The 12,101-nt window shown below is 39.0% G+C and overlaps 1 protein-coding gene across 2 annotated transcripts; it reads left to right on the top strand.

The window, feature by feature from the left end:
* Positions 1 to 669: 669 nt before the first annotated feature.
* Positions 670 to 12,079, top strand: axdnd1 (axonemal dynein light chain domain containing 1). Of its 2 annotated transcripts, none has more exons than XM_058637509.1 (26): positions 670 to 845; positions 1,654 to 1,808; positions 1,903 to 2,006; positions 2,305 to 2,392; positions 2,722 to 2,807; positions 2,907 to 2,963; positions 3,146 to 3,254; positions 3,658 to 3,779; positions 3,904 to 4,044; positions 4,201 to 4,305; positions 5,203 to 5,323; positions 5,593 to 5,694; positions 5,795 to 5,961; positions 6,509 to 6,578; positions 7,602 to 7,836; positions 7,946 to 8,174; positions 8,605 to 8,698; positions 9,191 to 9,381; positions 9,544 to 9,628; positions 9,747 to 9,890; positions 10,600 to 10,677; positions 11,064 to 11,108; positions 11,312 to 11,413; positions 11,531 to 11,622; positions 11,711 to 11,853; positions 11,955 to 12,079. In XM_058637509.1, the coding sequence occupies exons 1-26, from the start codon at positions 773 to 775 to the stop codon at positions 12,068 to 12,070; spliced, it is 3,054 nt and encodes a 1,017-aa protein (XP_058493492.1). In that variant the 5' UTR covers positions 670 to 772; the 3' UTR covers positions 12,071 to 12,079. The 2 variants fall into 2 exon arrangements, with proteins under 2 accessions (XP_058493492.1, XP_058493491.1); XM_058637508.1 differs by having other exon boundaries at positions 1,651 to 1,808.
* The last annotated feature ends 22 nt before the right edge of the window (positions 12,080 to 12,101 follow it).

Genomic DNA, 12,101 nt, shown 5'->3' with positions numbered 1-12,101 from the left:
GCTCAGAATTCAAATGAGTAAGAAATAACAGCAGAAAGTACGACAAATGTTAATTGCTCCTTGATAAACACGTGTATCAGATGAATCAAAGATGAATTATATAGACTGTAAAGGTTAATACATCAAATTATTTGGTGGTACATTCATTTTATTAAGTCAAAGCCTAAATGTTGGATAAATAGTTACATTTGCAATATTGTTCAAACATTTTTTTACTCCACCATAGTTTTGTTTCCATATTGACTGAACAAAAATTGTATTTAATATAAGATGAGAATAGTAGAGTAGTTGAATGAATGAATGAATGAATGAAGTAAAAAAAAAACACTTAATTAAATTAATTAAAAGTAATAAACCAAAGAAGACAAAGCCAAATAACAGACTACATACATACACAGTAAACACCCAGTTATAGTTATACACCTGCTTCCTTCATGTCTGGACATCACTTAAGCTCCTCATTTAAAGTGCTTCAAATTAAATTTACCCCTATAGAAACTATAATGTCTACGGTCATAGAACTGTGTTAATTTACAAACACATGTAGATGTTAATGCGTTTAACAACTATAAGAGAGTCAGTTTATACGTAAGATGAGAAGAAGAAGAAAAACTGACTAACAAGACGTTTCCATAGCAACGTGACCAGGAAGTCGAAGCCGAAGAGACCATAGAGACCATAGACGGTTCTGTTTGGGCAATTTAAAACTCTCTTCTTTCTTCTTGTTATTGTTGTTAACGTTTGTAGCCAAAGCTTTTACCGTGAGAACAAGATGTCGGCGCCAACGATGAGAACCAGCTCAGCGCCAGGTTCTTCGAGGCCGGACACATTTGTGGACAACACAGGTGAAATAATGAGACACCGTGGCGGGAGGGTAGGCGTTAGCATGACAAGCTAACACATCACATATGATGATTATGATTGTAGACTAACAAAAGTTCAGAAAAACATCACTCAGACTGCAACAACACACACAACCTCACACACGCAGATTTTCACCTGTATTTTATCTCATTATGTCAAGTTTGTACAGAAGGTGACCACTGATAAAAGCAACGCTTACTCAAATAAATAAATAAATAATTAAATAAAAAAATTTCCATGTGTCCCTCCTCAGTTTCTGCCAACAAAATTCATCACATAGACTTACAAGTTAGTTGAAATTGATGGAAATTGTACTAATACAAGTTAATTTACAATGAACAAACAACTCTTTTGGGTCTTTTTGTCAGCTATAACAACCCCTTTTTAAAGCAAGGTAGCAAGACTACGGTGCCCAAGACATGACAGGGGGTGAAAACTCAAATTTAAAATCATGTTTTGTGGCTTGAGGCTCCATACAAGACAGAAAGTATCTTAAAAGGGAGAAGGAAAAACAATTTAAGTGAAAACAAGGCGTTTACACAGCAACATGACCAGGACGTCAATGCAAAGTTGACTTCATTGAGCGTCCTCATCGTACCGACTACATATATCATACTGTTGTACCCAAGAGTTGCTGAAATCTGCAGGTGGTACAGTAATAGAAGATGAGAAGTGTGACATTTCCAAGTCCACATGCGTATGGGAAGCAGATGGCGGAGACACAGAGAGACATAACACGTCCTGCTAAAGGTCAGAGTCTGAGTTCAAATATAATTTTTCCCTCAGTAGCAGAGCCTAATCTGAAGGTCCCAGTGGAGAGCAGCAATACACAACTTCCTCCTTTCAACAACCATATCATCCCAGATGAACTGCTGGTCAGTCTGACCTCCACTGTCTGCAACAGGAACACTCTGGGACACACTGCACACCATCGGCAGTGCAAGGTATACAGAAGCAAGTATGAGAAAGCTGTTTCTATAGGGCTGAAATCTGTTCATGTCAGTGCTGTTAAAGTGCTTTTGTTTTGTTTTTTTTAAGGGTTGTGGAATCAGACGACCAGATGCAGTCTGGCATCACCCGCTTGGACGCAAGAAATATCGATACTTTCTGGAGCAGCCGACAACACTGAGTGGAGCAGGCAGGTCTGTTATACCAACAACAATAACAAGGATAACTTGAACTGAAGACAACACATGTTTCATCTTGATACCAAGAAAGGACAGAATACTTTAAATGTTCCACTTTCATAACTAAGCGTGACATAATGCCCCATTAAGTGTATGTTTTATGAGTTTTCTTATCTTTAATTAGAGCTATCTTTAATTGAGTTATCTAAAATGAAACCCTTAAAAGTCTTAACATTCTCTGTGGTCAGCAGATGAATGACGGAAACTGAATAGGTGTGCGTTTGTCTCTTGTGTTTAACTGGTGTAAATTCAGGGATATTTCATTCCTGTGTGATGCTATGGTAACGCAGAAGAAAACAGCCCTCCCACCTCTCACTGACAGAAATAGTTGTGACACACAGGTAAAGTACAACCGCGTTTATTTTGCCTTTTACACTTACCTTTAACATGTGCCTTAGTTTCTGTACTGGGTTTATTATAATAGTAATAAATGAGTTACTTTACATAAGCAAAATATCGTCTTACAAAAGCATTTCTTCAACATGCATCTGATGTGATATTTGAATTAGAATTTTCCATCTATCCGTTTACTGTATACTCAATAAATGCAGGATATACCACTGTCTTCAGATATTGTAATTTTCTTTTCAGCAGCAGTTTAAAATGTATATTAATTTATTTATCTACATATGCAGTGTGAGGTGAAAATCACAGCCACGATGTCTTTCAGAAGCTGAGTGTGTCAGAAAGTCTGATCCCAGAGGAATATCACATTGTGAAAAACAAAGGGCTGCGAAACCTTGAATTCTACGAGGAGTGAGTCTGTTTCATTGTCATCATAATCCACTTAGTTGACAGTTTACCTTCATTATCAAACAGTTTTGTGTGTCATCTCATGTTGCTTCTCTTCCTCAGTGCGTTCACGGTGCAGCTGCAGGATGACGAACACAAGCTACGGGTCTTTCCTTCACTGTGAGTTACGATATATTCATTTAATTTACAGACAAACCTTAGGTGAGCCGTTGTTTAAATTTGTTATAGTTCATTATATATCATTAGGTAGGTATAGGTTGGTCATATTAGAGATGAATGAACACGGTTAAATGCATCTTAGTGCAAGTTTTTGTGTGTCTGTGTGTGTTCTGTGAGTCCAGGAGGCCCAGCGGCAGACTAGAGGTGGTTCAGCTGATGAAGATGATGGATGATATGCTGGAAAAGGCTGGAGTGGATCAACAGACGGAGGAGCTGACTCAGCTCTCCCAGGCAAGATAAGCAGAATGTACACAGGCTGCAGTGAGTCTCTGTGGCCAGCAGCAGCGCTGTGATGCGGTTGCGTACACAGAATAATACAGGATTTACAAAAAAAGTGTGGTTCTATCCTTAACATGTAGCAGTAGACTTAAATATATATCTTGTGAGAAAGTCTATTTAACAGCTCTCCATAAAAAGTACGATTCCATGAGAGTCAGTAATGTATTTTACTCAGTACTACATCAACCTGTGTGTTTTTATGTTGGTGTCAACAATTCAGTATGCTGTGTACTTTACTGTACTCTCTGTATGTAACATTGTTGCCTTAATCCCAACAGATTTAGACGTGCAAACTTTCTCTCTGACACTGAATGAACATCAGCAATCAGTATGTTTTTGAACAACATCTTGACAGATGGAGGGTCTGCTGCAGCTGGTGCAGGTTGAGCAGAACATCTACAACATTGTTTTCCATGAAGTGATCAGACAGGTCAGTGTCAACTGTGCTGAGAGAGGACAGCTGCTCGCGAAGCTCAGGTGACCAACTTATGTAAATATGGATTTAGATAAGAACTGAAATGGGATAACATCAAGGTAATTCATACACAGTAATGACCCCAGGAAGCCTTTTGTTTAGCGGCTCTCATGTTTGTGTATCAAGACAGCGCTACCAGTCTCTGCTGGAGCGAATCCCCTGCCGTCTGAAGGCTTTGCACACTGAGGCGGTGGCGCAGCGGGCTCTAGATCGCCGGCTCACCGAAGAGATTCACAAAATCAAGACATCCATGCAGCAGCTCAGCACGTATGTGGTTCAGGGTCAGGCAGCTGGATCATAATGCCACAAGAAAAAAATAAATGCACAGAATGAAAACACTGTAGCAGCACCTAATACAATGTATGAATATGTAAAATGCAGTATATGTGCTTGTTTCTGAGTTAATGTGTGCTTTCTTTACAGGGAACTGTCAAACATCAGAGACCATGATGCCTTTGTTTCCCAGCAGGCACAGCATGCTCATGGGAAACTGGCTGATGCTCTGGATCAGACTCACACCAGCTCAGAGTGAGTCATTTTAGTGAAGACTACATTCACATTACCAGGCTGAAGTGAAACAGAAATGTGATCGTTAATTTCCATTTTCAGACGAACTTCGTATGTGGTCATAGATTGTATATTAGGGGTGGGGGGAAAATATTGCGATATTTTGCGTGGCGATATTACATTGATTTTGAGACACCATGTATCGATTTTTTTAGCATATAACTTTTTAACTGATGTTACAAAAAAAATTAATTGAACTTTCAGTCCACTAGGTGGTGCCAAATGCTCACTCTCACTAGAGCTGTTGTGTGACTATATCACAATATATGATTTCACAAATACTCAATGAAATTTCATGAAAATATCATATCGTGGTGTCTCTGGTGATTCTCACCCCTATTGTATATATGCAACATGAGTCAGAATGGTCATATTGGAATCAGTATATACATATTATTATACAAATACACTGAGTATTATCCTCACTGAGCTGCAGCACCAGTGCAGTGCAAAGCCAAACAACAACAATGAAGGACAGTGTGCACATGTGTGACACTCACAACCACATAAAAGTCATATGCAAGACACTTGAATGTGAACCGTCATATCTGATTGCTAAAGAATCAGAATTGAACAATATAGCTGATAATGTGAACACAGTGAGACATGTCTTCGCAACACTTTCTCAGTGCAGGACATTGTAGGACTGAACTTTTATAATCATGTTGTACTTACTCTGTTTCTATTTTGCATTTGTATTTTCATTCTTTCACATTAATCATACCCCTTTGTACTTCTCACCTGGCCTCTAACCATTTTTGCCACCCTCACAAGTAAATTTCGACCCAATGCAAGTAAAAAGAAATAGGATCAATAAGATCTTATGTAGTCTAATCTCATCTAATGTGTTGTTTTCAGTGTGGTCCAGAGTTACCACCAGCTCTATGAGTTGCAGAGAGGTCGCCTTGAGGCTCAGCTGCTTCAGATGACGGAGGAGAGAGACACCTGGAGCCAGCTGACCTTCTGCCTCGCTCTCAAGGTGTGTGAGACGAGATGTAGTTTTGCTTTTTTTTCTTCTCTCCTTCAACTGGAATCACCTCGCATGTGATAGTGTTATAATGTTAAATAAAAAATGGAGTTAATTAGTTATTTATGTGGATAATTGCAGCCAAGGTAATAATATAAAGTGCTAAATATGCTGAACATCTGATAATGTGTTTAAACTGTAATTTTTATCTCTATGCTCCTTGAGTTCTATTGATCAAACAAGTAGCATCAGTAGATTAAGCTTTTCTGGTGATTTGTCAGGTGATCAGTGTGAAGAAGCTGCAACTGGTCCGTCAACTGCATGTCCATGAGCAGAGCTGGTTCAAGGCAGCAGAGCACAGCATCCTTTACCTCACTTCAAAGGTAACGGCACGGCATGAACACACCATTCTACCTATTACTCTGTACGCCTCCCTCGTGGATCAGATTGACAATAACTGTGATGGTGACTGTCCTGCTTTAGGACAATGAGGACCTGAATGAAATCCTGGAGCTTAGTGACTACTGGAGAGAGCAGCTCACTGCTTTCATGTCCCAGATGAAGAGGACTGAGCAAGTTCAGCTTCAAGAGATAAACACCATCCAGCAGAGCATCACAAAATGGATTGCCTGCTGCACCGTACAGAACAAGTACGACAAGTTTAGATACCAAAGAAAGTGACTTCTTCTTCCCTTATTATCTATTATAACATAGTGCTGTTAGATATTTAAATGTAACACACAGATACTGTATTTTTGTGGGGACCCAGTATAGTGTAGATTAGGGGTGTCAAACTCAAATGCCCTGGGGGCCAATGAGCATCTAGTCTGGTCAAGAGGAAAAACAGGGAAAAAAACAATATGATCTTAAAATATTCCATCATGATATCACAATAAAGATTTTCATGATGATATTTCACAGAATTTCAAAGTAAATGTGCTTGTTTTGATGAAATGATGCGTACTTATGTACGTATTTTAACGTATTTATGATGCAAAATAAATCTAAAATTAAGCAAATAATCACGTGGATAACAAAAACAAAAAAAGCTAATATATGTAATTTCATGTTAATATTCCATGTTTTCATAGTAACATGATAGTAAGTGACGGGCCACATATAATTGATTGGGGGGCCGCCAGTGATATGATGTGTGTGTCTGTGTTTGTTTTAATGATGTTGTTTCTCTCTTACAAGGTGTCCTGAACCAAATTATGAGAAAACTACAATGGAAAATATTCATGCTGATTTGAAGCAGTGGTCAAATGTAAGACATTGGTTTGTGTGTGTGTTTCATTGACTGTAGTCATAACTTTATCCACTTGTTTCTCAACTGTAATCATCCGTCTTCTCTTATTTCAATCATAGTATTTGATGTTTGGTCCTGTCACATCATCTCATTACTTTCATCTTGGTCTTTGCTGCCTCCCAATCTCTTATATTAATCAACATTTGTCATGTCTGATTCTTGTCATCTGCCACCTGTCTGCTGTGTTTTACCTCAGTCTTCTGTCTTTTATCTCGTCTGTCTCTGATGTGTCCTCTAACATTCACTTGCTATATGTCTGCGTCATCTGTTTGAAAGTCTTACCGTATGATGAATGGCACTTGCTTTAAAAAATTAAAATGCTTATAAAGGTCCAGTGTTTAACAATTACAAATGTTCATAAATTGGCACAAACTTGAATGGACTAGCCATAATTATGTTTTTGTTAGTTTATAATGTACTTTAGGCATGGTTTAGAGAGGCCACAATCTTGTACCACCATGTTTCTACAACAGCCCGAATGGATAGAGCATTTTGAAGCAGACGTTTACTTCAAAAACAAATGAGGACAACATTGTTTCTCGTATGCAAAAACCACTAATCACTCATTTTTGCACAGCATTTATTGGTGAAGTTGCCTGTTTTAGGTAAATATCCCTCACCTCACCCTTCCCTTATAAGTGTCTTAAAGAAACTTTGTAGTCTTCAGTCTTCAAACTCAAAAGATGTTTAGTTTGTCCATTGTGGGCTATTCATAAAACATAGCAGCCTCCTTAGTGCTGATCCAGCTTCTGATAAATGTAATGTAATGTAATGTAATGACAAATATATAATGCTCATTCTGAGGTAATGGAAAACAGAAATTTCCATGAAGCCAGTTGTTGTACACATCTAAAAACAAAGTACTATTTTAGAATAATTTCGCCTTAATTTTACACTCTGGACCTTTAATCATAACAGCATGTTCATGTTCATGGAGTTCAGACCATGGCAGATGTTCTTGTGTGATCTGTTTCACTTCAGGTGTTAACCCAACAGTGTGAACACTATGAAGGTGAGAAGCTTTTTTGCTGCCAGCAGACACTGGGGGAGCTCAGCCGTGTCCAGGAAAGATGGCTGAATAAGAGCCTTCAGCTGCTCAGGCGACACTGTTCTCCTGATGGCGAACCTCCCGAGAGTGAACGGGTCCAAAAAGAGCTGGTCGGTGTCCTATCTGACCTCCTCAAACAGCTGGATACACGAGTCAGTGGAGAGAGTGGTGAGCACCAACAGGGACACAGTTTTGAACCCCGATTCATGTAATTCTGAAAGTCTAATTGTGCAGGATTATCCCCAAGATAAACATACTGTATGTGTTGCTTTTTCAGGGGCTCATGGGAACCTGATGTCACTGCTCGGGTTTGTTGAGTCCTGGGTTTCCAAGTTTGATGCAGTAATTTGCCAACCAGAAACCATGTCTCTCTCTGATTGGCTGAAGTTCGAGAAGTCACTGTGTGATTGGCAGAGTTTGGCCAAAGAAATCTCACAGAATGTCTCCACCATGAAGACAACAGAAGGACAAGGGACCGAAAGGGCCAAAGACAAATCCAACATACAGTATGTTTTTCCCTTCAGTGGCATTACCACTTTTCTAAATAATTCATTTGTATCTAACAGCATAATGAAAAATGTTCACTACAAGAAATTTGGTATTTGTTTCTAAATGAATTGCATGCACATTGTAATGTCCGTCAATTTACACCAATTATTCTGTGATATATTAAAATTATTATTATCTTCTATCAAAGCAGTAACAAATGTGTCCTATTGTGTAATTTATTTTTTTTATTTACTTCTGACTGTCCATTAATATGCCTTTCCCTGAGTTTGATAAACTATAACTGTAAAATGTACAGTCAATTTAAAGTTTTACTGACAGATGCAATAAAGAGACAACACAGAAATAAATGTATGTGACTCAGCATCAGCATTTTTGCATTTGTCTTTCTTCTAAAATGTTCTCTTGTGTGTTTGTTTGTTCAAACAGTCTGGAGACTGAGAAGGTGTCAGAGGAAGTGAAGGAGTTCATAACCAACCTGTCGAAATTTACAGATGGTGAGAACCAGAGACTCATTGACGAGGTAAATAACAATGAGGTTCAGTTGAACTGTCAATTAGTTTGAATATTTTGCCAAAAATGAACCCAAGAGTCATTTAAATGTCTTCACATGACCAAAATCCTTCCGAAGATGATGTGTTTTTGCAACTCCTGTACAATTATTTGTCAACAATAAATAAGTGGAGTCGCTGAAGTGAAGCAACATTTAGAAATGGAAAGTAATCATCAGTCCAGTTTATTTCTTTTTCCAATTCTTTCTTCTTCATGTCTTGTCCTTCCTACTGTCAGCTTCACTTCCTGAACATCTGTGGAAAAACAACAACAAAGAAGCAGAAGATGGACGATCTTTGCTATTCTTTTCATTCTGTTTTTAGCATATTAACCAGAGCTGCTGTGGTTTAAGACTCTGTGCCATGTCCACAGTAGTTGAATAAAAAGGGGAAACTGATGCTTTCAGTTGTCCAATACAAAAACTTTGTAATGTTACAAGTCCCTGTCTTCATTTTTCTATCAGGTCGGTTCTATCCACATGGCTCAGACCCGCTGGATGTTGGATCTGTTGCTCCTCACGGTACCTGACCATAGTGAGAGCCAGGACCAGGAACATGATCCTCAGTACATCACAAACGTCTCACTGCAGACAATAGATGAAGATGCCAAGTTCCTGTCTGAGAAAGTGGACAGTTTTTCCAGATACATCACCAGGTACCACCTGTTTTACAGTTTAAAATTAAGCAGTTGATTTTAATCGGATTAAATAAGTATGCAGGAAAATATGTGAGAGTAATGTTGAGACAAGATATCTGACTTGAAGGGAATCAACAGAAGAGGATTTACTCATTAGGAACTGTTTATGTCTCACTTAAGCATTTATAAGCTGATTCTGGAGGAGCAGACTTCCCCACATCAGGATGAGAATGAAAATGAGATGAATGAGTGCAGAAAGCTGCAGGTAAAACATCTAAGATATGAACATTTTACCAGCCACACTGAAGTGCAAACCTACACCATGATGATGATGATGATGATGATGATGATGATGATGTGTGTTTGCTTGTTAATGTTCTCAGAGGGAATGCCTCGATTGGGTGGAGACCTGTGGGATTCTGCTCTCAGGAGTGAAACATGGTCCTGTGGAGCTGCCTGTCAGACAGCCTGTCTCCACCTCCAGGAATCACATCTCAGTGTCTCCAGCAGAGAGCAGGGAGACCCTGGTGAGGATTTGACTAAAATAAACATGAATGTATTACACACTCATTGGCCACTTCTTTAGATAGACCTCTTCAACTACTCCTCAACTTGTAGACTTGGTCAAGGCGGCCTGCTAAAGATCAAACCTAGCATCAGAATGGAGAACACATGATTTAATTGACTTTGAACATGGCATGATTGTCAGGCTGGTCTGAGTTTATCAGAAACAGCTAATTTGGGATTTCCATGCAGAATATCCAGTGAACAATAGTTTTCTGGGTAGAAAAACAGTCTTGTTGATGCCAGAGGTCACATGAGAAATACCAGACTGGTTTTAGGTGACAGAAAGGCAAAAGGAACTTAAATAACCACTTGTTACAACCAAGGTAAACAGAAGATGATCTCTGAATACACAACATGTCAAACCAGATTAAGATGTAGATGGGCTACAGCAGCAGAAGACATCATCAGATATTTTATTATGTACATATTTACTGATTATACTGAAGGAAATGGCCAGTGAGTTTAACTGATAAATGATTGTGAAGTATAGATGTGGTTATTGTTGCTTATAGAAATAGAGCTGACATCAGAAAAGATAGATTACAATTATTTGTCATACTGTAATATCAGTTTACTTTTGTTAAGGTCTGATTCATCTCAGCAAAATGTTTGAAATGATTAAAGCGCACGCGTGTGTGTGTGTGTGTGTGTGTGTGTGTGTGTTTACAGGGGAATGAAGAGTTTCCAGCAGAGCCTGCAACATCCAGGAGTGACGTAGAAGTCAAAGATGAGGCAGACCTGAAAGATGTCAGTCATATTAAGAAAATATGAACCATTTACAATATGATTTAGATTAGGGAACATGGTTCAGTGTTACTACACACTTCTAAACTAATCATAACAATAATCTTGAAGCAGGATGTTGTTGTGGTCAGACTGTTTTATTTAACCAAAGGACCAAGGATAAACCTAATTTTCAGCAAGTATCCTCCTTAAGTGTTATTATGCAAGTTACACAACATTTAAGTGTATATCATGTTGGATATGTGGAACTTAACTGAGTCTAGTAATGAATTCATGAACCCTTTGGAGAATTAGCCTTCATGTTAATTGAATGTGGATAATTACATCCATCCATCCAGACTGTTTTTAAATAGGACGGTTATGATGATATTTCTCTTGTGTGTTCACAGAGCAAAGCTGAAGGACATGAAATACAACAGCAAGATGTTTGTGAGGTAATATTTTATCAATTGCACTTTGATAAGTTGATATCTGCACAGAAACATTGATATGAACAGTGAACTTGGAAATGTAAGTCTGTACTTTGATGAATCATATAGAATTTCACAAATGTGTTTTACTTTTCCTTAGATACACATCTATTTACACACATTTTAATGCCAACCCCTCAATGAACAGTGCTGTGTTTGTCCTGCAGGGGGAGCTGGCGGTTTGTGAGACTCCAGTGGTGAGGCAGATTGGCTATGATGGAAACATCACACAAAGGAAGCTGGGAGAGAGCAGTGTCCATCTGAATGGGGTCAGACAATTAAATCCGACACATATTCATTGGCATCTCTCCCTCTCTTTGTGTTCAAATGAACAGCCTGTCTATTCTGTCAGTCTCTAACCATGTGTCTGTCTATCTTTCTGTTAGACTGATGAACTGGTTGCTTCTCCAGTCACGGTTGAAGCTCAGAAAGCGTTTAGTGATCTGACCACAGTGGTGTTACTGCAGCAAGAACTGCAGTAAGTCTAAGCTTTTATTGTTGTGGAGGTTTTACTTGTAGCTTTCCTCTGCAAAAGATCACCCACATTTCACTCACGTGTTTGACAGTGACTCTGAGCTGCGGGTCCAGATCGCTGAGCATCGAGCCCTGAAAGCTGAGGAAGCCCTGCAGGCAGCACTGGAGAAGATTCAGGATCTGGAGAGACTGCAACTTCAGGGTCAGCCACTTCTGGAGCCCAAAAGTAATGAAGGTAGTGACTAAACAAACTCGATTTAATGACTTTAATGAAGCAGAAATGTGCAGTGTAAAAGTGTAGTGGACGTTCATGTCTTTACTCTGTTTGTGTTGCAGAGAGAAAGATAACACCTCCACCCTCCCCACCACCAGTAACACGCCCTGCTCCTCCAAAGAAAACAACTCCAGAGGTCAAACCAGCAAGCAGCACCAAAAGGACCAAGAAACGCTGATTAGACATCTGATTACACATCTGCAGAAGAT

The sequence above is a fragment of the Solea solea genome, chromosome 9, assembly GCF_958295425.1.
Source record: "Solea solea chromosome 9, fSolSol10.1, whole genome shotgun sequence".
In the NCBI taxonomy this organism is placed as follows: domain Eukaryota; kingdom Metazoa; phylum Chordata; class Actinopteri; order Pleuronectiformes; family Soleidae; genus Solea; species Solea solea.
This window is presented reverse-complemented; position numbering and strand designations above follow the sequence as displayed.